Source organism: Dipodomys merriami, unplaced genomic scaffold (genome assembly GCF_024711535.1).
Source record: "Dipodomys merriami isolate MVZ:Mamm:240054 unplaced genomic scaffold, mDipMer1.0.p SCAF_17, whole genome shotgun sequence".
Taxonomy (NCBI): domain Eukaryota; kingdom Metazoa; phylum Chordata; class Mammalia; order Rodentia; family Heteromyidae; genus Dipodomys; species Dipodomys merriami.
In genome coordinates, this window is record NW_027203048.1 from 25,379,362 (window position 1) to 25,407,307 (window position 27,946).

Consider the following 27,946-nt stretch of genomic DNA (forward strand, 5'->3'; position numbering starts at 1 on the left):
CAGACAAACTCAAGAAAACAAGCAGACTGATTGCTCAAACCAGGACACTTTTGAAGGTTAATTAGTAATTATGCTGGGCCTATTCCACAAAAGTGGGCAAGATGGTCACCCAATCGATTGTGTTTCTATGGTCAACTATCCCCTAAGGAACAGACAAAATAACATTCTAAACAAAAGAACTTACTAAAACTCCCAAGTAGCTTAATACCAAGGTGGTTTTATTTTATAAACCAATTGTGTTGTTGAAGAAGAGGCCGTGTTCTAGGCCCATTTTGGCTATGGTTGGGGACTGTGTGGGGAACTGATCGGAAGCTGTGTATGCTCCTGGGCCTGGGGTTCTCTGAAATAGAAAACAGACCAGTGAGATAATGACGCCAAAATCCAAGGCTCCTGAGCCTGGCTGGGATGTAGCTGAGATGCTGAGATGCCAATGACAACTGGCAGCTCTGGACAAGGCCAGCCCCCACAGCTTACTTTCTCCCACAAGCAGCTCCCTCCCAAATATGCCCTCTGCCTCCAGCTGACCCAGCGGCAGGTGGCTGCAGACATCCAATCCTGCTTCTGGCAGCTCTCCAAAGCTGAACTGACACCCAGCCCAGCCCCTGCCCTACTCCTGTCCCTGACCCAGTGCGGCAGGGGATGTATTTCTCAGACCAGTCTGTGGATACCAGGGTCAGAAGCATTCTCAAAGGAGTCACATTTAAATGTTATGCTTTCATTTAGCTGAAAAGTTTGAACAGAATAGGGTGTGGATTATTTAAACAACGCTTCTCTCTGGAGCAATATAGATGTTCTTGTCACCTCATCACAGACTGACATCACCATTTCTTATGCCTATGCGGTAGGCACATATGGATTCTCTACACTTAGAAGGCTTTTTTAGGGGCTGAGTGGTGGCTCAGAACTCTTGCCTTGCATGACTGAGGCCCTGGGTTCGATTCCTCAGCACCACATAAGCAAAAAGAAAAAAGCCGGAAGTGGCGCTGTGGCTCAAGTGGTAGAGTGCTAGCCTTGAGCTGAAGAGCTGAGGGACAGCCCAGACCTTGAGTTCAGGCCCCATGACCGGACCCCCCCCCCAAAAAAAAAAGGCTTTTTTATTTTTGTTTCTATCTATTTAATTTTTGGTGCTGGTACTGGGCTTGGACTCAGGGCCTGGGCACTGCCCTGGCCTTATTTTCTTTTTCTTTTTTTTTTTCAAGGCTCGTGTTCTACTACTTGAGTCATAGCTCCACTTCCAGCATTTTACTGGTTAACTGGAGATAAGACCCTCACAGACTTTCCTGCCTGGGCTGGCTTCAAATCACAATCCTAAAATTTCAGCCTCCTGAATGGCTAGGATTATAGTCATGATTCACCAGCACCTGGCCTAAAACCAAAGGAGTTTGGTCAAAGACAAGGGTTTCAGAGTGTGGCAGGCCTGGGTTCAAGTCCTAGCCTCCCTACCAATGGCTGAATGCATCCCCCAATCAAGGAAGAGTGCATGTCTGTTAATGACAGTGTGGGGCTCACAATACACAGTACTCTCCCAGGTCAGCCACAGCCTTCCACACATTGTTATCGGCTATTCTGGTTACTGATTGTGTCTGCTCTACCTTGACTTGCTGTCTCTGCAGGAGACAGGAGAAACTGTTACCCAGTGGAGCAGAGCAGTCAGCCTGAGCAGACGTCATCACTGCCTGCAAAAGCTGCTTTAAACACAGGATGTTTGGCTTGCCAAAAGCAAAGGAGTAGCCTGGAAATCTAATCAAGTCCTGGCCACATGTCAAAGGAAGTAGAAGACTGTATTAATGCTATTATTGAAGATGTAACACAGTCTTGGAGGGCCAGCCCACAGAAAAGGAGGCTCAAGGGGCCTAGAGGCTGCTTGTTTGGGTGTGGTCATGGTCATCTTAACATCCAGCTCAGCCTCCTAATCCCAATTTCCTGGTCACCAAGTGACCTTTCTGGTTTGTCCTTGGCTGCCATGAAAATTTCCTATAAGAGCAGCAACCCCGAACACCAGCTCATCCTTGATGGATGCTTACAAATTTAATAATGCACTTTTTGGCATCTTGCCAAAGTACCATTCGGTCTTCCTAAGAATGCTTAGTCCTGTGGGCTTTGGCAAGCATCTGTTTCTTGATGGCAGTGGTGTTGTTAAGGTGTGGTGTCACTAAGGTGTGAGGATCCTTGGGCTTTTTGTTATCAGTCTGCCTCCAGTTTTACCAGCCTGGACCTTCACAGTGCTCCATCACATAAAGATCCCATGACTTCAACTCTGCAGTCCAGCTGCTCTGGAGCAGAGATTCTGAAAGCCATGGCCTGGGGCTCCACATGAACCCTGTCCTATCCACTGCCCCCAAGTCTCTTTCCACGTTCTTTTTTTGTTTTTTTTGGGTCCGGTCGTGGGGCCTGAACTCTGGGCCTGGACGCTGTCCCTCAGCTTTTCAGCTCAAGGCTAGCGCTCTACCACTTGAGCCACAGCGCCACTTCGGCTTTTTTCTTTTTGCATATGTGGTGCTGAGGAATCGAACCCAGGGCCTCAATCATGCAAGGCAAGCACTCTACCACTGAGCCACCTTCCCAACCCGATCTTTCCACATTCCTGACTCCTGATGAGAGCACATTTTCTTACAGGCAAAATTTGTCTTTTTTCCCCTAACTACCTAAAATGAGTCCACAGATCACCGAGTCTCAGCATCTTTCAGACTGGATGCAGACTGGGAGTATGAAGTTGTGGATATTAAAAGTCTATTGGCATCAAAAAACTTTTTATTTCTTTCCCTTTTTGGCCATACTAGGTTGGAACTCAGGGCCTCGCACTTGCCAGGCAAGTGCTCTGCCTCTTGAGTTATGCCTTGTCAACCCTTTTCACTTAAGTTTTTTTGTTTTGTTTTGTTTCCAGATAAGAGTCTTGCTTTGGGGGCTGGGAAGGTAGCTCAGTGGTAGAGTGCTTGCCTTGCAAGCATGAGGCCCTGGGTTCGATTCCTTAGCACCACATAAACAGAAAAAGCCGGAACTGGGGCTGCGGCTCCAGTGGTAGAGCGCTAGCCTTGAGCTGAAGTGCTGAGGGACAGTGCCCAGACCCAGAGTTCAGGCCCCCATCACAGGAAAAAAAAAAAAAAAAAGAGTCTTGCTTTGGCACATAATCCTCCTATCTCTGCCTCCCATGGACCTGGAATACAGGTATTTAAGGCATACCTGTAATGCCTGGCTTAAAAATATTTTAAGCTGGGCGCCGGTGGCTCACTCTTGTAATCCTAGCTACTCAGGAGGCTGAGATATGAGGATCGCAGTTCAAAGCCAGCCCAGCCAGTAAAGTCCATGAGACTCCTATTTCTAATAAACTACTCAGAAAAAGCCAGAAGTGGTGTTGTAACTCAAGTGGGTAGAGTGCTAGCCTTAAGCATTAAGATGCTCAGGGACAACACCTCGGCCCTGAATTCAAGCTCTAAGATGGGGGGGGGGGGGACTTTTAAAAGGTACTACTTTATAATCTTTTTTGGTCTTCTTGGAGCTTTTGAGGCACTGTGTCCCCCCAGAAGAACCTATCTTGTTTGTAAATCTCTGTGGACTTGAGCCTCTTGCTGCTTTCTGTGTGCTTTCCTGAGTCCTGGGTGTGATGACTGCTCATGCGTTAATGGTTCCACTTGGTTCAGTGATAATGTCTCTGCAACTTTTTACTTCCGTGGGTTCCCAGAAATCACACATATAGATGAAGAACAGCAGTTCTGAATGGCTGGAGGCAGCTATGCAAGCTTACTCACCTCAATCCGTGAACCGTGTCTACTCAAAGCAGCCAGGTCAGAATAGCAAAGGCAATTCTTGCAATAGCTGTCTTCTACTGACTCATGATCCAGCCAGTTTTCAAAGCCTTGGGTCACCCTGAGTCTGAAGCTAACCAAGGACTTCTAGATATTGGAGCTGCCTTGACACACCATATGAGTTTCCTCACCTCGCCTCGCCCACCCACAGGAGGTGGAGTTATAGGACCTACCCCTACGCCACTTCTTTCAGAATACTTACAGAACAGCTGGGCAAGAATCGTGGTACCTTGGATCGAAAAGAAGATGTAATGAAGCTTGCTGAAGGTATTTTTAAGTTATAGTCACCTGGTCCCGGGCCTTCACGCTGTAGAACATTTTTTTTTCAAGTTTATACTAATGTTTGATATATTTTAAGGCTTTATTTGTCTTTCACAAATAAACATATGAATCAGAAATAAACATGAATTCATGCATGCTAGGCAAGTACTTTGACACTGGGCTACATCACTAGCTTTCAAGTTGGGTGAAAACCACCATATATTTATTATTTTGAGCCATTCTACTTTTAGACATTCATCCTAAGAAGCAATGTGCACAAATACTTAGCAATAGATATTCACTGTAACACCACATCCAAAAGTGAAAGATTGGAAGTAAATGACAGATGATGTGTACCTGGTGAAATAAACTGATTTTTCTACCTAGCCAGCCACTGTAATGTTTGTAAAAATAGTTTTTAAAGACATAAAAGCCATCCCCAGTCAGTAAGTGGAAGACACAAACTTAAAAATAAATAGGTACACAAGCCAGGTGCCAGTGGCTCAACTCTAGCTACTCAGAAGGTTGAGATTCAGAAGATTAAGGGCAAGCCTTGATGGGGGTAAGGGAAGGGGGTGTATTTGTTTGAACTCTGCTAAGACATATCTACTGTGCTGCAAAAATAAATATAACAACTGGCCCATGCTGATTTAATTAGAAAAGACAAAAACACCCAATGATTAGTGGTAGCTAAGCTAGCTCACTGTGAATGCAAGTTAACAGCAGGAATTCTCTTTCCCCATTTGATGTTCTGAACCATGACTGTCCTGGGGTCTAGGGACTGCTGCTGGGTTGAATGTGTTAGCTCCTAGTAAGAAAAAGCTTCATTGTCCAATCCACAATCCTGACACTTGCTGTGTGCAAGGTATTTCTGCCAGGGATTCTGGTAGATGTTAAAAACATCTGCACAGGGCCTTGGACTTCAGGATGCCTGTGAACTAGCTGTAAAAATAAGGGCAAAAATTCTATAAGGGTAATAATCGAATAATGAAAACATTTAAGAGGAGTGGTCCCAAGTGGAAGGGCTTATAATGAATTGGCAATGAGAAGAGGCCAGGAGGAGGGGTACAAAAATAATGTCCTCTTGCTTTGGTCAAGTCATGATGTCTGTTGTTTTGTCTCCAATATCCCTCCCTATTCCCTTGGATTAGGTAAGGGTAGAGCCTGTTGCTCCACTATATACATATAAGATGGGCAACTGATCCAGTCTGACTGGAAAACCTCCTAGTCCTAGTGACTGGTCCAGGGACAGTCAGATGATCCTAACTGCCTTTTTTACATTCACCTGGCTGAGCAGGCAAGATGTATATAGGGCTTGGGAAGGGTTTCAAAGGATGCAGGAAAACAGCACCCATATGTGTTATGGCTAGGTGCACCAAATGAATGCCTCTTGCTATGGTTTGAACACTTGACTTCTTTGAAACTGGTGTTGAGATTTAATTCCCACTGTGAGGTATTAAGAGAGTAGAAACTTAATCTGACTGTGATATTAGGAGGTAGGGCCTTTGGAAGGTGATTAAGATTAAATGAGGCCATCAGGGTGGGATCCTAACCCAGTGAGACTGAGGCATCATAAAAAGAAGACACCCTGAGCTAGGATGCTCTCACCCTGTAATGCCCAGGCCACATGAGAGCAGCAAAGAGTCCACACCAGCGACAATCTTACTGATGTAACCACCTAACCTTAAACTTAGCAGCCTTTGGCACTATGAATGGAAAAAAAAAAAAAAAAAAAAAGCTGGAAGCAGAATTTAAGTGGTACAGTATTAGCCAACCAAATAAGCTGAATGAGAGTTCCAGGTCAATCTCCTGTACTGGCAAAGGAGGAGGAGGAGGGAGGGGTGGGAGAAGGGAGGGTTGGGGAGGAGAAGTGGGGAGGGGTTGGAGAAGAAAAAGTAGAAGAGGAAGAGGTGGAAAGGAAAAAGGAGGAGGAGAAAGAGGGAGAAAAAGAGGAAGAAGAGGAGGAAAACTTATCTAAGTTTGTGGTATTTAGTTATAGCAACAGAAAACAGACTAAGTCACTAACCCATCTTTACATTTTTATTTTTTGCTAAAGCTAATTTGGGAAGAGTTTCTGTCACTTGCAATGGAAAAGTCTTATTTCATCCTTTTCTCCCCTGTTCCCAGCCAAGATACTATTATAAGAAAGAAGCTTAGCAAATGCTTCATACTCACAGCTGGACAGCAAAATATGACTACTGATAATGCCATTGCAAAAGTTGCATAGATTGTGTGTGTGTGTGTGTGAGAGAGAGAGAGAGAGAGAGAGAGAGAGAGTCCTAGGACTTGAACTCAGGGCCTGGGCACTGTTCCTTAGCTTTTGTGCTCAAGGCTAGAGCTCTACCACTTGAGCCATAGCTGTACTTCTAGCTTTTGGGTAGTTAATTGGAGAAAAGAATCTCACAGACTTCCTTGCCTTGACTAGCTTTGAACCTTGATCCTCAGGTCTCAGCCTCCTGAGCAGCTACAATTACAGGTATGACAGCACCTGGCTTGATTATTTCTCAATAAGAAAATTATCAGAAGAGATATTTTTCTGAAAAAATCCTAGTATACCTATAGCTATATTTGAAATGTTACATTTTCCAAAAATGTTACCTATAAGTGAAACTTGTCTTTGAGGAAAATTGAAACTGGGACCTACTTTAATCATCTTAATTTCCAGATTCCATTCAGGCAAAAATCAATTTTCTGCTTTATTCACTCTGACCAGGTTTATTAATTATTTTCTGCTCCCTGTGGAATATCAAACTGTCAGCTTAGTTTTTAATTGAACTAATTCCTTAAATGCAAAAACAGCTGGGCTGAATTAGCATTCTTCTCTATGGCAGCATTAAGGCATAGTGTAGCCACAGTTTGTATCACTCTTTTGAGGACTTTTTTCTATTAAATGTGAACAAAACACAAATCACATAATGATCATTTGTATATGTATTGACTCTTTCTTGTTTCTCTACTACCTTCCCTTTTTCTTTATGGCGCTATCAGTTTTTAAAAACAAACAACTTCAAATACTTCTCACATATTTTTTACAAATATTTCGTAAGCCGGTCACTGGTGGCTCACACCTGTAATCCTAGCTACTTATGAGGCTGAGATCTGAAGATTGTGGTTCAAAGCCAGCCTGGGCAAGAAAGTCCATTAGACTCTTTTTTTTTCCCTAGTCCTGGGGGCTTGACTCAGGGCCTGGTCACTGTCCCTGAGCTTCTTTTGCTCAAGGTTAGCACTCTACCACTTGAGCCACAGTACCACTTCTGGCTTTTTCTGTTTATGGGGTACAAAGGAATCAAACCTGGGGTTTCATGCATACTAGGCAAGCACTCTACCATTGAGCCACCTTCCCAGACCCCATGAGGCTCATCTCCAATTAACCATCTGAAAACCAAACATGAAGCTGTGAATCAAAAGTGGTAGAGTGCTAGCTCTGAGAAAAAGTGAAAAGCTCACAGACAATATACAGGCCCTGAGATTAAGCCCCATGACAGACAGACAGACAGACACACACACACACACACACACACACACACACGCGCACACACACACACACACACACACACATACACACACACACACACATTATAGCTTCAAGTTTGTTTGTTTGTTTTGTTTTGTTTTTTGGGTCCGGTCATGGGGCCTGAACTCAGGGTCTGGGCACTGTCCCTCAGCTCTTCAGCTCAAGTCTAGTGCTCTACCACTTGAGCCACAGCGCCACTTCCAGCTTTTTTCTTTTTGCTTATGTGGTGCTGAGGAATCAAACCCAGGGCCTCATGCATGCAAAGCAAGCGCTCTACCACTGAGCCATCTTCCCAGCCCAAGCTTCAAGTTTTAAAAACCTGATATTGAGATGTTTCCACTAATGTAATACTATTTCTATTTTATTCTCCAAAATTATATTTTAGGAATTTTAAAAGACAGTAGCAGAGAAAGAAACAACTACCCTTTGTCACAGCATCTCAGCATGGTCAATAAAAGTACTTTGAGGGCTGGGAAGGTGGCTCAGTGGTAGAGCACTTGCCTTGCATGCATGAGGCCCTGGGTTCAATTTCTCAAGCACCACATAAGCAGAAAAGGCCAGAAGTGGCGCTGTGGCTGAAGTGGTAGAGCACTAGCCTTGAGCTGAAGAACTGAGGGACAGCGCCGAGAGTTCAGGCCCCACAACCGACCAAAAGAAGGCACATTGGAATCAGGCTCTGGCATCTCATGCCTATCACCCCAGCTGATTAGGAAGCAAAGATCTGAAGATCAAATGGCTCAAAGCCAGCCCTTGCAGAAATTCTGTTTCCAACTAACCAGCAAAATGCCAGACTGGAGGCATGGCTCAAGTAGTAAAGCACCAGCAGTGAGCAAGAAGTAAGAAGGCAAGATCCTGAGTTTAAACCCTGGCAATTTTGGTCCATTTTCTATTTTTTAATACATGTGATCTTCCTTACATTATTTTATTTTTATTAGTGTATGTGTGTGTGTGTGTGTGTGCACGCACACACACATTGTGTGCATGCCTGTGTGCTGATCCTGGGGCTTGAGCTTTTGTGCTCAAGGCTACATTTTACCACTTGAGCCATAACTCCACTTCAACTTTTTAGTAATTTATTGGAGAGTTTTATGGACTTTCCTCCCAGAGCTGGCTTCAAACAATGATCCTTAGATCTCAGCCTCCTGAGTAGGTAGAAAACCAGGCATGAACCACCAGCTCCTGGCTCTTACATTATTTTTTTTTTTAAATTTTTTTTATTTTTCCGGTCGTGGAGCCTGAACTCTGGGCCTGGGCGCTGTCCCTCAGCTCTTCAGCTCAAGGCTAGCGCTCTACCACTTGAGCCACAGCGCCACTTCCGGCTTTTTACTTTTTGCTTATGTGGTGCTGAGGAATCGAACCCAGGGCCTCGAGCATGCAAGGCAAGCGCTCTACCACTGAGCCACCTTCCCAGCCCATGGCTCTTACATTATTTTAATCATATGTATCAAGTATAAGTCAATAGATAATACATGGATCAGTGTGAATATTGTGATATATCATAGTATATGTCATAAAGGTTTTGGGTGAACTTTATAATTTTAAAAGGATTACATAAAGGGAAACAAAATATTCCTTTCAATGGATGTGTAACATTCTTTAAAGATGACTTCCTTCCTACTGATAATTGAATTGTAACTATTGCTATAAATAATCCTTTGGTGATATCTTTGCATCGGCGAATATTTCTGTATTGTAAATCACTAATTTAGGTGGATCTTCTCAAAGTGGAGAAGCAAGATGAAATTGATTTACTTTGTTTTGTTTTTGAGGTGTGAGAGACTGCATTCAGGCCTTGCACATTCTAGGGTGTTTTGTCACTGACCTAACACCCCATAAATAGTTTGTTTTTTTTTTTTGTCGGTCGTGGGGCTTGAACTCTGGGCCTGGGTGCTGTCCCTCAGCTCTTCAGCTCAAGGCGAGCGCTCTACCATTTGAGCTACAGCGCCACTTCCGGTTTTCTGGTGGTTTATTGGAGATAGGAGTCTCATGGTCTCTCTTGCCGGGGCTGGCTTTGAACCGCGATCCTCAGATCTCAGCCTCCTGAATAGCTAGGATTACAGGCGTGAGCCACCAGCGCCCGGCTTCCCATAAATAGTTTTTATAACCTAATACAAATTGCCAAACTGCTTTTTCTAGGTTTATATTGATGCATACTCCCACCAGCAAGAGTTACACAAGAGCTTTCTTTAGTCCACAAGCCAAGAAGATACTGAGGAAAAGATTTAGAACAATAAAATCTCCCTCTGTCCATGTTACCCAAATAGGAATACTAATAAAGCCCCAGTATGTCCAAAGAGGTTGTGCAGAACACCTGGTGTTCAGTGCCTATTCAGGAGGGAGTAAAATCATGCTTTAAGCCAACCCGGGCGAAACATCCATGAGGCTTTTTTTTTTTTTTTTGGTGCTGGTTCTGGGGCTTGAACTCAGGGTCTGGGCACTGTCCCTTAGCTTCTTTTGCTCAAGGCTAGCACTCTACCACTTGAGCCACAGCTCCACTTCTGGCCTTTTCTGTTTATATGGTACTGAGGAATTGAACCCAGGCCTAAAAGCATGATAGGCAAGCACTCTACCACTAAGCCACATTCCCAGTCCCGTAAGATTCTTACTGTGAATAAATTACTCAAAAAAAAAAAAAAAAAAAAAAAAGCTGGAAATGGTACTGTGGATCAAGTGGTAGAGTGCTAGCCTCGAGTACAAAGAGATTCAGGGACAATGCTCTAGTCCTGAGTTCAAGACCCAGGACCAGCAAAAACAAACAAACAAAAAACAGAAAAAAAAGATGAAGCTTATTTAAGTCACTTATAAAATCAAGCAAGCAAGCTAGGTGCCAGTGGCTCATGTCTGTAATCCTAGCTACTCAGGAGGCTAAGATTTGAGGATTGTGGTTCTGAGCCAGCTGGGACAGGAAAGTCTGTGAGACTTATCTCTAATAAATTACCAAAGTAGTGCCATGGCTCAAGTGGTAGAGTATTGAGCAAAAGAAGTTCAGGGACAGTGCTCAGGCCCTGAGTTCAAGCCCCATAACCAGCTCCCGCCCCCCCCCCCCCAAAAATCAATAAAGTAATTATTGTGGGCTTAAGGGGAGAAGAAAACATAAATGACAAGTCTTGTCTTATTCAATTCCTTTGAATGATCAGGTTGCAGTTTGTTGTTTTCTTACTTTCTTTTTTTCTTTTTCAGTCATGGGGCTTGAACTCTGGGCCTGAGCATGGTTCCTCAGCTCTTCAGCTCAAGGCTAACATTCTACCACTTGAGCCACAGTGCCACTTCCGGTTTTCTAAGTGGTTTATTAAAGACAAGAGTCTCATGGACTTTCTTCCCTTGGGCTGGCTTTGAACCTGGCTTAGCCTCCTGAGTAGCTAGGATTACAGGCATGAGCCACCAGCGCCTGGCTGCAGTTTGATTTTTCTTCATTCAAAGAAGCTGGGTATGAGTATATTGCACCTTTGGTCCTGGTATGTGTTGGATTTGGTCTTTGTAATTTTATTTTTATGTTTGAATTTTTTTTATTTTTTTTATTTTTTATTTTGCCGGTCATGGGGCCTGAACTCTGGGCCTGGGCGCTGTCCCTCAGCTCTTCAGCTCAAGGCTAGCGCTCTACCACTGGAGTCACAGCGCCACTTCCGGCTTTTTCTGTTTATGTGGTGCTGAGAAATCGAACCCAGGGCCTCATGCTTACAAGGCATGCACTCTACCGCTGAGCTACCTTCCCAGTCCCATATGTTTGAATTTTTTTGTTTTTGGTGCTCGCACTGGGGCTTGAACACAGGGCCTCACGTTTTAATTTGGCTTTTTGGTTCAAGGCTAGTATTCTACCACTTGAGCCACAGCTCCACTTCCAACTTTTACTGTTTAATTGGAGATAAGAGACTTTTGGATTTGTTTGCCTGGGATGGCTTTGAACTTTGATCTTCAGACCTCAGCCTCCTGATTAGCTAGAATTAGTACTATTTTTGTGTAAGAACATTTAGTTTATTTTCTGGATGGTTCTCAACAGTACAGTCTGTTGTTATAAGCAATAGTTATATTGTACATTATATACTTTGAACTTACCAAAAAGTTAATGAAACAGATATGTTCTATAACCTGTCATGAATGGGTATGTCTTCAGATATACTTTAAGCATACCTAATATCAATTGCATTAATCATTTATAGCTTACTATGATAAAAAGTTAATATATTAAAAGGAACCATTGTATATTTTAAGCACCAGACTCATCAAGAATAGCTGTCTATATATACTTACAGGAGTGAAGTAGTTTGGTGGGAATCTTTGAACTGTAGAACGAAAGACAAAGCTCCTATATTAAAAATAAAAGGAAAAAAATTTCTAAATCTGTTTTTTAAAGGAAAAATATTTGTCAAAGTATCCCTTAATTACTGCAATCTGGATAGGAGGGACACAAATGATCTTTAAAAGCTGTAAGTAGCCAGGCACTGGTGGCTCATGCCTATAATCCTGTCTACTCAGAAGGTTGAAATCTGAGGATCCTAGTTCAAAGCCAGCCCAGGCAGGACTCATATCTCCAACAAACCACCAGAAAGCCTGAAGTGGCTCAAAATAGTAGAGTGCTAGCCTTGAACAAAAGAGCTCAGGGATAGCACCTAGGCCCTGAGTTCAAGACCTACAATGGACAAAAAAACAAAAACAAAAACTGTAAGGACCAGTAGAAAGGCATGAGTGACAAGACTGAAAAGTAACTTAAGCAATACAAACTTACCTGGAAGCATGCTTGGGAACTGGCAGAGGAAGTACCTCATATTGTCCCGGGGAAAGCTCAAGGGACTACACAGAAGGAACAAGGACATAATGATAGATCAGTTCATAAATTCACTATATTACCTGTCATTCATAATCCTTGATTGCATGGCCAAATAATGTGGCATAACGTTACATCAGTTATTCCCTTTGAATTTTAGACAAAATGCCTGAGATGCTCCGTGGGAAAACTGTGCCTAGCTGATCACATTCTGAGTGTAGTAGATCAACAAGTTGATTGGACCATTGTCACCTGCCCTAGAGTACAGCACAAGGCCAGGAGTAGGAAACACAGTGGTGACGGTCATGGTCATATCCAGCAGGCACAGAAAGAATTCTAACAAAAAGGATTGTGCTTGTGCCAGTGATACCTATAACCCGAGCTACTCAGGAGGCAGAGATCTGAGGATCTTAATTCAAAGCCAACTCCTGGCAGGAAAATCCATAAAACTCATCTCCAATTAACTACCAAAAAAGCCAGAAGTGGAGCTGTGGCTCAATTGGTAGAGTATTAGCCTTGAACAAAAGAAGTTTAAGGGGCCTGGGAAGGTGGCTCAGTGATAGAGTGCTTGACTTGCATGCATGAAGCCCTGGGTTCAATTCCTCAGCACCACATAAGCAGAAAAAAACTGGAAGTAGTGCTGTGGCTCAAGTGATAGAGTGCTAGCCTTGAGCTGAAGAGCTGAGGGACAGCACCCAGGCTCACAATTCAGGCCCCATGACCATATTTTTTTAAGAAGAAGAAGAAGTTGTTTAAGGACAGACCCTGAGTTCAAGCCCTAGGACTGGCACAAAAATAAAATAAAATATACAACAGCATTGAGATTTTCTCAAAAACAGATGGGAAAATATGGGGAGTAGAAAGAGGTTATCTAAAGAATGAGTGGTCTAAAGGCAATCAAGAGAAAGCAGAGATAGGATCATCACAGATTGAAGAAAAATTTAGCAAGACTATCTCAGAAACAGACTGGGCATTGTGCTTTACTTCTGTAATCCCAGCTACTCAGGAGGCAGAGGTAAGAGGATCAAAGTTGGAGGCCAGCTGGGGGCAAAAGTCCCTATCTAGAAAACAAACTACAAGCCAAAAGATTAGGTGGAAGGGAGACTTTCTAGCAAGTACAAGACCCTAAATTCAGTCCCCAGTAGTGAAAAGAAAATAGAAAAAGAAATAAAAGATTAATTTTCAGGGAGGCTGTTAAGAAGGGAAAGACTTCCAAGAAGGAAGAGCCTCTGCTCCTCTTGGAACTTGCTACCAACTATCTGGCTGGCTCTGTTGTCCTTTGTTGGCCCAGAGGCAGGAGAAGCCAGAGGGAGCTGGGAGCTGGTAGGAAGACAGGATAATCATTCCTGTGTTGTGTATATACTGTACAATCCAACAAGGCTGCTTCCTGAAGGGACAGTCTCCCTCCACTCCTGGTATTTTCACACCAGACTTTAAGAAGCAGTGCTGCCTTTGTTGAAAATGCAGCATCCTCATCTAGCGTTAACCTGCCTCAAGGAAACTCAGCTGGTCCATTTCTTCCTGCCTAGCTTTCCCATGTCAGTATACAATTTTGATGGCCAAGGTCACATTTTGTGAACACAGTGCTACGAGTAAAAACAAATTCTATAATGAAGTCCACACATAGTCCTGATGCACCTGAACCTTGTTAATTGCCCACTTGACATAACAAATGTATTTTTGTCTCATACCACAGAAGCATATTTTATATCTATCTATTTATTTATTTATTTGTGCTTGTCCTGGAGCTCAAACTCAGGGCCTGGGCACTGTCCTTGAGCTTTTTCACTCAAAGCTAGTACTCTACTACTTGAGCCACAGCACCACTCTGGTGTTTGCTCTTTATGTGGTACTAAGGAATTGAACCTGGGGCCTCATGCATGCTAGGCAAGCACTCTACCACTAAGCCACATTCCCAGCCCAGAAATATATTTTAAAATAGGATCTTACTTGAGGACTAGCAAAGATGTCCTACTTTTTGATTTTCGATAATGGTTACATGAAAATTGCTATTTACTTTAAACTGTTCATGAATGCTCATTCTCTGTTTCTATCAGTCTGTCTCTCTGTCTCTCTCTCATACCTTCACATACACAGAAAGAGAAAGAAGAAAACTGAAAGCTGGGTGCCAGTGGTTTACCCCTGTAATCCTACTAGTCAGGAGACTGATATCTGAGGATCATGATTTGAAGCCAGACCAGGCAAGAAAGTCTATGGGACTCTTACGTCTGGTTGATCAGGAAAAAAGCAGAGGTAGAGCTGTGGCTCAAATGGTAGAGTGCCAGCTTGAATAAAAAGCTAAAGGAATCTGGACAACAGTCTGGAGGTTCCTCAAAAAACTAAACATAGATCTTCCTTATGACCCAGCCATAGCAATCCTGGGCATCTACCCAGCACATCACAAGCCACTTGGCACATCCATGTTCATCGCTGCATTATTCACAATAGCCAAGTTGTAGAAACAGACTAGAAGTCCTGCAATAGATGAAGGGATCAAAAACATGTGGTACCTGTACACAATGGAATTTTCCACAGCCATTAGAGAGAATATTATGTCATTCCCAGGGAAATGGTTGGAACTAGAACAAATCATGTTAAGTGAGGTAAATGAAGCTTAGAAAGGCAAAAGGCGCATGTTTTCTCTCATATGTGGGAGCTAGATCTAAAATGCCCTGGGACACAATGACCTATACAGATCTCTAGGCATTCACACACAGTGAGACCAAAGGAGGATGCTCAGGAGAGAAACACGGGGGCACAGTGCCCATGTGCATCTGACCATACAAACCCCAGGAAATGAAAACAAGAGTCTTTTTTTTTGGTTGTTTTTGTTGTTTTGTTGTTGTTTGTTTTGTTTTCTATATATTTTCATGTGTGTTTGGGAGTGAAAGGGGAGGCATAGAAATGGAGGGACAAAGAGTGAACAAATGCAGAAATGGTACTCACTGAGCACTATGGTGACAACAAGTGATACAACTTGTGGATGGGGGAGGCAGGGAAAAACTGGAGAGAGCAAGGGAAAGGGTGACATTATTCAAAAAGAAATGTCCTCTTTACCTGATTTATATTAACTGTAACCCCTCTGTACATTTCCTTTATAATAACAATTAAAATTGTTTTTAAAACTAAGGGACAGTGCCTAGGTCCTGAATTCAAGCCTTAGCACTGGCACTAAAAATAATAAGCCGGTGGGCTGGGATATAGCTCAGTGGCAAAGCACTTGCCTAGCAAGTGCAATGTTCTGGGTTTGATCCCCAGTACCAAAAGAAGACAAGACAAAGAAGAAAACATATTCTGAAAGATCTCAAATGGGCTGGGAATGCGGCTTAGTGATAGGGTGCTAGCCTAGCATGCATGAAGCCCTAGGTTTGATTCCTCAGTACCACATAAATGGAAAAAGCTGCAAGTGGCGCTGTGGTTCAAGTGGTAGAGTGCTAGCCTTGAGCAAAAGAGGCTCAGGGACAGGGACATGGGCTGGGATGTAGCTCAGTGGCAAAGCGCTTGCCTAGCAAGTGCAACATCCTGGGTTCGATCCCCAGTACCAAAAAAGAAAAGACAAAAAAAAATATACAGTTAAAAAAAAGAGGCTCAGGGACAGTGCCCAGGCCCTGAGTTCAAGCCCTAGGACTGGTAATAATAATAATAATAATAATAATAATAATAATAATAATAATAATAATAAGAAGAAGAAGAAGAAGAAGAAGAAGAAGAAGAAGAAGAAGAAGAAGAAGAAGAAGAAGAAGATGAAGAAGAAGAAGAAGAAGAAGAAGAAGAAGAAGAAAGGAGGAGGAGAAGGAGAAGCAGCAGCAGCTGGGTACTGGTGGCTCACACCAGTAATTCTAGCTACTCAGGAGGTTGGATCTCTGAGGATAATGGTTCAAAGCCAGCCCAGGTAGGAAAGGCTGGAAAACTAGAAATGGTGCTGTGACTCAAATGGTAGAGTACTAGCCTTGAGCAAAAGAGCTCAGGGATAGTGCCCAGACCCTGAGTTCAAGCTCTATGATGAAAAGAAAGAAAGAAAGACAAAGAAAGAAAGAAAGAAAGAAAGAAAGAAAGAAAGAAAGAAAGAAAGAAAGAAAGAAAGAAAGAAAGAAAGAAAGAAAGAAAGAAAGAAAGAGAAAGAAAGAAAAGAGAAAGAAGAGAAAGGAAGAAGAGAAAGGAAGAAAGAAAGAAAAAGAACTGAAAAGTGGTGGTGAGGACTTCAGCAACAAAATCTATGTAAGATTTTTCTAACAAAGAGTGCATGAAAAACTCCTTAGTTGGAAAGGAATATCAGCAGTCTGTAGCATCCACAATTAGTCCTACCATACTTCTCACTGTCCATTCACTGCCATTTAACAGTATAGAGAGAACTGACTACTCCCTCTCTGCCTCCCGCCCCCCATGAAGTCCTGAATAGCCAGCTGCCTTATGTAAGGACTGGTCCTCTATACCAGGGGTGTATTTGTTACACACTATCTGAGTGGTTCCATTGTTGTTAGGCCTAGTGGAATACTCCTAAGCATGCATACTCATAAATGCACACATATTTTTTTAACCTCCACATATGTTTCTCAGTTCTTCATTTGTATTGTATAAGGCTCAAATAATCTGATTCTAGTTAGTGAATATTACAATCCATATTTACTAGGCACTCAAAAATCTTGTAATAACTTAAGGTCATAAATTGTAGAATGATTTCAGTGTAGCAATACAATTCAGTTATATTGTATCAACACCACCAATGTCACAAAGCTGAAATAATGTTAAGATTTTTTTAAAGTGGGGTAGAGGGACCCATCAGGTGTCAGTGGCTCACATCTATAATCCTAGTACTTACTGGAGATTGGGCTCTGCTAAACCCTTGCAAGCGAGGCCTGGCTTGAACAGTTTCTATTAGTGTAGGTCTTGGTAAGAACAGTGTCCCAACATGTTTCCAAGTGGTTTCTTTTCCTTTGTCTGGCAGAAGCAAAGAAGGGATTGTTTTCTGACATTTACTCTGAGAACTTGGCTGAGGGCCTGAAGGGAAAGCTCACAACATGTGAGGTTGTGCGGCTGAGTCCTTCGGTACATTTTACTCTTAGCTTTCTCTCCATCCAGCCTCTATCAATTAAATTCAGGTGTGTCTGTGCCGCCTTGGTGCCAGTGGGTTGTTCTTGTTTTGTTTTGTTTTTTTTGGTCCGGTCGTGGGGCCTGAACTCTGGGCCTGGGCGCTGTCCCTCAGCTCTTCAGCTCAAGGCTAGCGCTCTACCACTTGAGCCTCAGCGCCACTTCCGGCTTTTTTCTTTTTGCTTATGTGGTGCTGAGGAATTGAACCCAGGGCCTCATGCATGCAAGGCAAGCGCTCTACCACTGAGCCATCTTCCCAGCCCCCAGTGGGGTTTTTTTTGTTTTGGAAAGTTATGATTCTTGGTATCCACTGCAAACTGAAGTTTGTTCTGCAACCTCAGTTCTCCTACTGATCTAACAATAGTTTTCTTTCTGTTTTCCCTCCCTCCCCCCCTTCCTTCCTCCTTCCTTCCTTCCTTCCTTTTCTCCCTTCCTCCCTCCCTCTCTCCCTTTTCTTTTCTTTCTGTGCTGGTACTGGGGCTTGAACTAGGCCCTGATCATTCTTAGTTTTTGTTGCTTAATTAAGTGTGGCGCTGTACCACTTGAGCATACTAAGTCAAGATAAGAGTCTCATAGACTTTCTTGTCCAGCTGGCTTTGAACTGGAATTCTCAAATCTCAGTCTCCTGAGTATCTATGATTACAAGCCTGAGCACTAACACCCAGCTTTACTTAACTTTTAACTTTTCAGGATAGAGTTGCAACTTCTAAGCTACTTCCATGTAAAACTGTAAATCAAAATTCAGTAGGACACTGTTTTGGGAACCCAGACCCAAAATAGGTGGGGCAGAAAATTCCTAAGGCCATTGTGGACAACAGGCTGGTAGATAGAGTACTTCCAGGCACTACTAGTAGAAATTTCATCACATGTCTCTTCTCTTAGCTTGGTTCCAGGGAAATAACAGTAACTTGCTGCTCAGATCTGAGCGATGACACAGGACTGTCTCAGAAAGCAACATACCTAATCAAACCAATGCTGCTGCTCATCGTTTGTTTCACTGTTATAACAACCACAAGAACAACTTAGCCCAGCCTCTGAGATAAATTCTCTATCCAACTTCCAATCCTCATTTTTACTTGCTACAGCATTGACATATTTGTATATGACAGTCATTTTTTTGTTTTGCAGTAGCTCAAAACAAAACAAAGCAAACTACACTAACTAAGCCACTGTGAGGGCCACATTGTTTCCACGCAAGTGAACCACAGACCATTTAATCATGTTACATTCAGCTCTTTGTTATTCTAATAAAGAAATCTTAAGTTCCCAAGGTAGCAGTACCTCATGACGATGGCATGTAAAGGATTCACAACATATCTAAAATGAAAAAGTCCTGGCTCCTGCTAATGACAAGCTAGGTTATTCAGATGGTGAACCTTCTGCCACAAACAACTATAAAAAGAAACAAAAGAGCCGGGCGCTGGTGGCTCACGCCTGTAATCCTAGCTACTCAGGAGGCTGAGATCTGAGGATCGCGGTTCAAAGCCAGCCCGGGCAGGAGAGACCGTGAGACTCCTATCTCCAATAAACCACCAGAAAACCGGAAGTGGCGCTGTAGCTCAAGTGGTAGAGCGCTCGCCTTGAGCTGAAGAGCTGAGGGACAGCGCTCAGGCCCAGAGTTCAAGCCCCATGACCGACCAAAAAAAAAAAAAAAAAGAAAAGAAACAAAAGAGCTTAACACTGAACACCAGTGGCTTACATCTGTAATCCTAGCTACTCAGGAGGCTGAGATCTGAGGATCGAGGTTTGAAGCTAGCTGGGGCAAGAAAAGTTCATGGGATTCTTATCTCCTTAACTACCTTAAAATCAGAAGTAGAGCTGTGGCTCAAATGGTAGAGTACCAGCCTTGAGCTAAAAAGCTAAGGAAAGTGCTTAGGCTCCGAGTTGGTGCAATAGTACCAGCAGGTGCGCACGTGCATGCATATGCGTACACACACACACACACACACACACACACACACACACACACACACACACACACACACACACACACACACACCAGCTTTTGAAAGGTTATAAAATTACTAACAAGATAGTAGGAATAAGAGCATGAAGCAGGAGACAGTAGGAAGCCAGGGAGATAAGGGGCCCTATTGTCCGGAGCATGTTTGCTGGTCTGGACCAGACAAAGCAGAAGAATAGAACTGGATTTAAGGGAAGTTCAGAGCCCTATAAAGATCCAGAAGTCAAAGCCTGGGACTACCAATGATGGGGGTAGAGCCCCAAAAGGGTACTTGAGATCTACCTCCTACCTCACCCCACTGCCAAGGGACCACAATTAGTTGCTTTGATGCTAAGCAGAACTGGGAGGGGAAAGAAACCCATCCCTGAGAGTTATAATCATGGCTGGTACCTTTCATGGATTCCAGTACAAATTCATTTCACTGAGTGATTCACGAAAACAGAAGTTATACGTTTCAATTGGTACCAACCTAGTAGTTCCCCTGAAGACTAGCATAAGCAAAAGAAAATCTTTATATGAAAACAGTTATTTCAGGCCTTGGGAGATTCACAGAAATAAAGCTTAAAAGCAGTGACTGAGCTAGGCACTGGTGGCTCATGACATAAACCTAGCTACTCAGGAAGCTGAAATCTGAAGATTGTGGGTTGAAGCAAGCCTGGGCAGAAAAGTCTGTGAGACTCTTTATCTACAACCAACCACCAAAAAGCCAGAAGTGGAACTACATGTGTATCAAATGATAGAGCACTAGCCTTGAGCACAAAAGCTTAGGGCTAGCACCTAGGCCCTGAGTTCAAGCCCCAGGACTGGCATAAAAAAAAAAAAAAAGAAGCTATGATTGACATATAGTGGAGGGTTACACAAAAACAACATGATTCCATAGATAGAAAAATCTAAAGAGTCCACCAAAAGACAACCTGGAAAACAAATTCAGTAGAGTAACCAGACATAAAAATCAACACAAAATCAAAAAATAGTTACATTCTTACATACCAAAATGAACTTGCTAAGAAATCAAGAAACTAATAATGGGCCTACATCCTACAAAGCACAGAACAGCTCCCCATATGAGGATTTATCTTGTCTAAAATGTCAATGGCCCTGAGAAATCCTGTATTTAGAAATACAAGTGGAATCATCAAAAATCAAAATGATGCTCGGATTTCATGAGAAATCTAGGCAAGGGATACAAATTTGGGGGAAGTGGCGCTGTAGCTCAAGTGGTAGAGCGCTCGTCTTGAGCTGAAGAGCTGAGGGACAGCGCCCAGGCCCAGAGTTCAACAAAAAAAAAAAAAAAGAGAGAGAGAGAGAAATTTGGTAATCGCCAACAAACAGGTATGGTTCCCAGCCTTGAGACTGGATGAGCTCAGCACCCAGGGATGGTGAAGAGTCTGCATGCCTGGGGCACAGCAAGAGGAACAGATTGGGCAGAAGGAGCAGAGGCAGCGAAGAAAGCTGGGGGAAACTAAGATAGACGATTGGAAGGACATGTAAAAGTTTAAAACTGAGGAAATGGGAGATAGTCTATAAATGAGGGAAGTCTACTCAGTGCCCACCGGAAGTGAAGGGTCTAGGATGATACTAATCCTTTAGCAATGTGAGTGTCACCACTAGGTACACAGATTTTTACAAAGATAAACAGGGCCAAGGGAACTGACAATATATGCAGAGTAACAACTGTAATTAACTATGGCACTAAAGCTTTGCAAGGAAGACATCAGAGAGTTGAGGGGTAGTCAAAAGGTGAAAGAATCAACGGGTTGTGAATATTGGGAAAGGAAAAAACATTATCAGGGCTAGAATTGTATTGTATGGCCCTAAAGTGAGATTCATATAATTAAGTCATGTAATTAAGATTATAGCTGGGCCAGGTGCCAGTGGCCATGCCTGTAATCCTAGCTACTCTACTAGGCTGAGATCTGAGGATCACAGTTCAAAGCCAGCCCAGGCTTTGAACTCTTATCTCCAATTAACCACCAGAAAACCAGAAGTAGTTCTGTGGCTCAAGTAGTAGAGTGCTCCCCTTGAGCTGAAGAGCTCAGGATAGCGTCCAGTCCCAGAGTTCAAGCCCCTTTATGACTGACAAAAAAATTTTTTTTTAAATTTATAGCTAGGTGCTGGTGGCTCATATCTGTAATCACGGTTCAAAGCCAGCCTGGGTGGGGAAAGTCCGTGAGAGTCTTATCTCCAGTTAGCCCCAGAAAACTGGAAGTGGCACTGTGGCTCAAAGTTGTAGAGTGCTAGCTAGTCTTGAGCAAAAAGAGCTCAGGGACAGCACTCAGACTTGGAGTTCAAGCCCCATGACACAAACAACAAAAAGGATTATAGAGTATGATGGAAGGGATGACATTGATCAAGATGCATTATACTCATAACCTGACTTATGGAACTGTAATTTACTTGTACAACTACTTAATAAAATTTTAAAAAGAAGAAAGTTAATTTAAAAAAGAGGAGAAAACAACAATTGCTTTATGCAAATATAGTGTAACATGAGATTTCAATAGCAATTTTATGTTATGCTAGTTATGATAGGATAAGAAAGGATGTTTCGGGGCTGGGAAGGTGGCCCAGTGGTAGAGTGCTTGCCTTGCACCACATAAGCAAAAAGCCGGAAGTGGCTCTGTGGCTCAAGTGGTAGAGCGCTAGCCTTGAGCTGAAGAGCTGAGGGACAGCGCCCAGGCCCAGAGTTCAGGCCCCACAACCGGACCCAAAAAAAAAAAAAAAAGAAAGGATGTTTCTTATGAATTAGTGAAAGCTATTCCCCAATAATCAAAAATATATACACCTAGAGAAATGTTCCTACTTGACTCATTTGAATAAATTGTGTTTTATGTAAGTAATGTATTTTCATGATTCAAGAAAGTCAAAACAATAGAAAGATTTATGTGCTAAAAATAAACTGGGAGTGAGGGAAGAGGTAACATTGCCCAAAAAGAAATGTACTTTTTACTTGATTTATGTAACCGTACAACACCTTTATAATAACAATTTTTAAAAAATATTATAGAGGGCTGAAATTAAGACTCAAGAGTGTAAGAAGAAAAGTACAGGAAGAAGAGAACATGAAAGAATGGCTTTACCTATGAGGTGGCAGAAACAATTTCACATGTAGCCTGGTTATCTGATAACTGGTCATAAAAAAAACCCAGTTTCAATGTAGCACTTGTATTCAAACACTGTTGAAACGAACAGAGTACGATTTCCCCAGTAAGCATGTCCTATCAGTCATTCTGTTCTGCTTCACAGATATAATTTACAAGGCAAGAGGAAAGGGTACAAGTTAGGTGTATCTGTTCATCCGGCTGGAAGTGTCCACCTTTGCAACACTATGGGGTTTTTGTTGTTGTTGTTGTTTGAGTCAGGCCTGGAACTTAGAATTCTCCTGCCTCAGAGGCAGGAGGATTCTGAACACTGGGTTACAGGTATGTGCTACCACACAGGCCTACATCTTAACTTCCAGTAGCCATGTATTCCTTTCTCAAAAGGACATTCCTTTCATCAAAAGAACATTGTGATAAAGTTATTGATACTGTTCTTAGCTTCTCTCCATTTGGGGATTATTAAGGCATAGAAAATTGAAACAAATGACCAAAGTCCCAAGTAACAAAGTCGAAGTCACAAGTCTGTCCCTTGAACCACAAGCCACAACTCCTGCCATGTCCTTTCAATTACACCTGTGCGAAGGTGCAATTACACCTACCACTCAAGGTGGGAGGTGCACAACACACTGGAAGGAGTGCCTCAGTTGTACTCAGAAGCCCGAATTAGCTATATGTATCCTAGAACATGCTACCTAGTCTCTATTTGCTTCAGTTTTCTGGCATGGAAAACAAAGATAAGCACTCTTCGACTTACTTCAGCATACTTAAGAAAGAAGCTAATGTACTTGTGCAAGCCCATAGTAAATATTAAGAGCCACATAAAAGGCATGAATATTATTTAAGGTCCAGCTAAGCCCTACTTAATCTGAGGAGCTTTATAGCCTTTCAGTCCAGCCTGCAGTGCATTCTCCCTTAGCATTTCCTGCTCTATTATTTATCTCAACACTTGATATTTATATTTTGTTTGGTATTGCTAACTTAAATATTTCCAGGTCAAGGAGCAGCTGGGAGGTACAATCCTGTTGATCCGCGGTATTATAACATCAGGTCCCAATAAAGACTTCTCAAGTGGTATTGCCCACCAAAAAAAAAAAAAAAAAGAAAAAGAAAAAGCTGAGGACAAAAGCTCATCTCATGCCTATACTTCCAGAGGCAGAGAACAGGATAGTGGTTTGAGGCCAGTCCATATAAAGAGTTTGTTGGACCTCCACCTCAACAAGCAAAAGTTGGGCATGGTGGCCCACCCCTGTCATTATGCACAAGGGAAAATTATTTGAGGTCAGCTTAGGCATAAGCATAGCTCACATGGTAGGGCACCTGCCTAGCAAGTGCAAGGCCCTAGTGCAACACCAGTATTATTTTTTTAAAAAAATCTATCTTCCCTCCATGGAGCCTAGCCCAGGGCTATGAGCTTTGTTTGTATGATCAGTCCATGAATACACTGATGCAGCTGAGAGCAGAATCTGACCCTTCTGTGACCACAGGCTCATTTCTACAAGGAAAAATAAACATGTTGTTTTTAGTGCCAGGATGTACTCAAGCGTTTCCTGCACGAGAAATACATGTTGCACCACTGGGTAGTCACCCCTCACCCCACCAGCCAAGAAAAAATGTTTTTAAAGCTTCCCAGGAGTATGTAGTTATATCCATGGATGTTTAACCATGAAGCAGAGTTTTCTCCATAACAGAAGCTGGTTGACCACATCAACTACTTGAAGAAGCAGAGCATGGCCCAAGAGTCACCCCGGAGGGACAGATTACTCTCCAAGCATTCTCGTTAGGATAAGACAACTTCATGTCAAATGAAGAGAAGAAAGTGGGGAGAAGGCAATCAATAACTCAATGCATATCCTACAAAATTAATAAGAGCAAGGGAAAGGGCAGGTTGGGAAGGATGGGTAAGAATGTCAGAAGGGGTGACAGTGATCAAGACTCATTGTATTCATAAACTGCTGTTGGATGACAACTTCTTTGTGCAATTACTAAAAAATAAAAATATTTTTGTTAAAAAAAGGCAATTTCATAGGAAGACTCTCACTGGACACATTGGCAAGGTAGGTAGTTCAGTTTGACTTCTATAGGAAATGAGGTTTTCCACTGGAGTGAGATAAAATCTATCTTCTGTAATTTGTTGGTGGTAAGGGGGCTTGAACTCAGGGTCTGGGTGCTGTCCCTGAGCTGTTTTGCTCAAGGTTCTACTACTTTGAGCCACAGCTCCACTTCTAGTTTTCTGGCGGTTAACTGGAGAAAAGAGTCTTGTGGACTTTCCTGTCCCGGCTGGCTTTGAATCGTAATCCTCAGATCTCAGCCTTCAGAGTAGCTATGATTACAAGTGTGAGCCACCAGTGCTTGGCTCACAAAACCCAATTTGTTAACAGTACTTTACCTTATCTTTGTAAACAAGGGTACTAGGGCTTGGCCGAGGCTTGTCCTTGAATGAGTACGAGGCCATCTGCTTCTTTAACAGCTCTAGGAAGTCAGGAGGCTTGTAGTGTGGAACATCAGTAAATATTGGATCATTTCTTTGTACAAGAGGTGGCCTTTTTCTTCCTTCATTTTTAAAACTGTATGTTGTTATCACAGGATTTAACATAGATTCCTCAATAAAAGTTTTCAAGTGGTAAGTACCAGGTATAGGAGTATTCTGTGGAAAATTGGATCTGTTTTAAAATGTGTCAACTTGCAACTTTTCCCAAAGAATTGCTTTTGACAGGCTCATTCTGAAGTAGCATTTCTCTTTGTTTCCAAGTTTAATGAAATTCTATCTAGTATTATAAACACTCTCGACAGAACAATTATTTCAGAATAATTGTGATTACCTCCTTTATGAAACAACTGCTAAATTATCAAAAACAAACAAAAAAGGCTAACTTTTTAAAAGGTAACTTTAAGGCTATACTTATATTTATGATTCAGATTTGACCAGCTTTGATTTCAGGCCTGTAGGTGATATTTGTTATGATGGTTTCTTGGCTAAAAGCTGCTCTACTTCTGCTTAATAGGTAAGTTTCAAACTAGCCTTTAAACAGCAAGATGAAAACTAATAAATAACATGAGGCTCAGGGTGAACTGGCAGAGCATATGATGGTTTAGTCAAAGAAGTGATTTTATGTTTTTGTTTGTTTTTTAATGTCAGTACTAGGTACTAGGGCTCAAACTCAGGGCCTTGAGCTCTTGACTTACTCTCTCCCAGCTGGCACTCTAGTACTTGAGTCATGCTTCCAGTTCTAGCTTTTTGCTGGTTAATTGGAGGTAAGAATCTGTTTGTCTGTAAACCTCTATCTTTAGATCTCAGCCTCCCAAGTAACTAAGTCAACGGCTTATGCCTGTAATCTTAGCTGTTTGGGAGACTAACATCTTGAAGATAGAAGGCAGAAAAGTCAAGAGACTCCATTTCCAAAATAATCATTAAACAGCAGGGCTAGAGACATGGTGTAAATGGTAAACAGAGAACTAGCCTAGCAAGAAATCTGAATAAGCATGAGGTACTGATTTCAAACCCTCCAAAACACCTCCCAAAATAAAGAATAAAAAACTAATTTTTCATACTCTAATACTAAAATTTATAAGTATGAAATGAGACTCATTTCATGGTTCATGTAGAAACAACCATTGTTTTCTTATTGTTGTTACTGACAAACAGCAAAACACTAAAATCTTAATGGTAATAAAAATCATTTGAATAAGAAAAGACTGAAATATACACACTTTTAAGGTCATTCTCCACCATCCTTCTCTTTCATAAGATGATCTTCTTCGAGTTGGTTTCTATCAACAAACATAAAATATGCTTAGTCATTTGAAAGGCGATCCCTTGAAATGAAATATAACTTATAAAATGTTTTCTAAAAGAAGTTAATGCCTGCAAATGGATAAATTGTTAAAATGAAAGCTATATGATAAATGTTGCCTATATTTTCTTTTTCATATTTTATGACCATAAATTCTTTTAAGTATCTAAACTCTTTTTGGTGAAATTAGAGTAATAAATATTCTCACATCAGTGTTGTAAGGATACTAGGTGAAATAAAACTTGATGTTCTTGGATAGTAAAAGTTGAGTTTGGGCCATAGCTCCCTTATTGAGTAGTTAAGTGCACTGGTGAATTGCTCAACCCTCACATACATCTCCTCCGCAAATGGCTCAAGTAGTACCTGCCTAGCAAGTACAAGGAGGTCCCAAGTTCAAATTCCAGCATATTAAAAAAAAAAAAAAAGGTGGGCACAGTTCAGGCCTATAATCTCAACACTTGGGAACTTGAAGCAACCTAGGACACACGACAAGACCCCAAACAAACAAAAGAAAATGATGGAAGGGGTGACATTAAGATGCATTGTACTCATAAATTGATATGTTGAATTGAAACCTCTTTGCACATCTACTTAACTGAAGAAAGTCATAAATTTGATCAAAGTTTAAAAGTATTTGATCATATGTTTACAAGTATCGTAATACCCAAGTGTTGGTGGCTCATGCCCATCATCCTAGCTACTCAGGAGGCTGGTATCTGAGGATCACAATTCAAAGCCAGCCCAGGCAGGAAAGTTTTTGAGACTCTTATCTACGTTAACTACCATAAAAGCTCAGGGATAGCACCAGACCCTGAATTCAAGTCCCAGGAATGGTGCATACATACATACATACCAAGCATCATAATAAAACCCATTATTTTGTATAGTAGTAAGAATACCTACAACAATGCTCAAAAAATTGTAACTTGCTGGTGGCTCATGTCTGTAATACTAGCTACTCAGGCTGAGATCTGAGGATCACAGTTCAAAGCCACCATGGGCAGGAAAGTCCATGGCACTTGTATCTCCAATTAAGCACTAGAAAACTGGAAGTGGGGGCTGGGAAGGTGGCTCAGTGGTAGAGCGCTTGCCTTGCATGCCTGAGGCCCTGGGTTCGATTCCTCAGCACCATTTAAGCAAAAAGAAAAAAGCCGCAAGTGGCGCTATGGCTCAAATGATAGAGTGCTAGCCTTGAGCCGAAGAGCTGAGGGACAGCGCCAGGCCCAGAGTTCAGGCCCCACGACCGGACCCTCCCCCCCCCCCCAAAAAAAAGAAAAAAATGGAAGTGGCACTGTAGCTCAAGTGGTAGAGCACTCGCATTGAGTTGAAGAGATCAGGGACAGCACCAGGCTCAGAGTTCAAGCCCTATGACCGACCCAAAGGAAAAAAAATTGTAGCTTTCATTTCTTACACCCCATCTGCTAAATGCAGCAGCAATTATTTTGGTATTCATCAATTTCCAAGAAAGCTCTTGTTTTAATATAGGCACACTAAACAAATGTATTATTCCACATTTTAGTTCCTGTCCACAGAACACAGGTTAGTCTGTTCCTTTTACACTATTTCTAATAAGTAAAAGAATCAAGATACTAAGTTCTTTCACTTCATTTTATAATGCTTATTAGTACTTTGAAAGGAGTTATCTCAAGCAAGCATATATTAA

The 27,946-nt window shown here is 42.2% G+C and overlaps 1 protein-coding gene across 1 annotated transcript in view; it reads right to left on the minus strand.

Moving 5' to 3' along the window:
• Nucleotides 1-197: 197 nt before the first annotated feature.
• The window catches only part of Stpg4 (sperm-tail PG-rich repeat containing 4), a 28,812-nt gene continuing 1,063 nt past the window's right edge, over nucleotides 198-27,946 (minus strand). Inside the window, exons 2-7 of the mRNA XM_070025012.1 lie at nucleotides 26,201-26,260; nucleotides 24,879-25,136; nucleotides 12,302-12,366; nucleotides 11,827-11,881; nucleotides 4,006-4,110; nucleotides 198-340 (exon numbers count right to left, since the gene is read on the minus strand). Of these exons, the coding sequence (XP_069881113.1) occupies nucleotides 224-340; nucleotides 4,006-4,110; nucleotides 11,827-11,881; nucleotides 12,302-12,366; nucleotides 24,879-25,136; nucleotides 26,201-26,260 (660 nt within the window). The 3' untranslated portion in view covers nucleotides 198-223. The remainder of the gene's footprint in view (nucleotides 341-4,005; nucleotides 4,111-11,826; nucleotides 11,882-12,301; nucleotides 12,367-24,878; nucleotides 25,137-26,200; nucleotides 26,261-27,946) is intronic.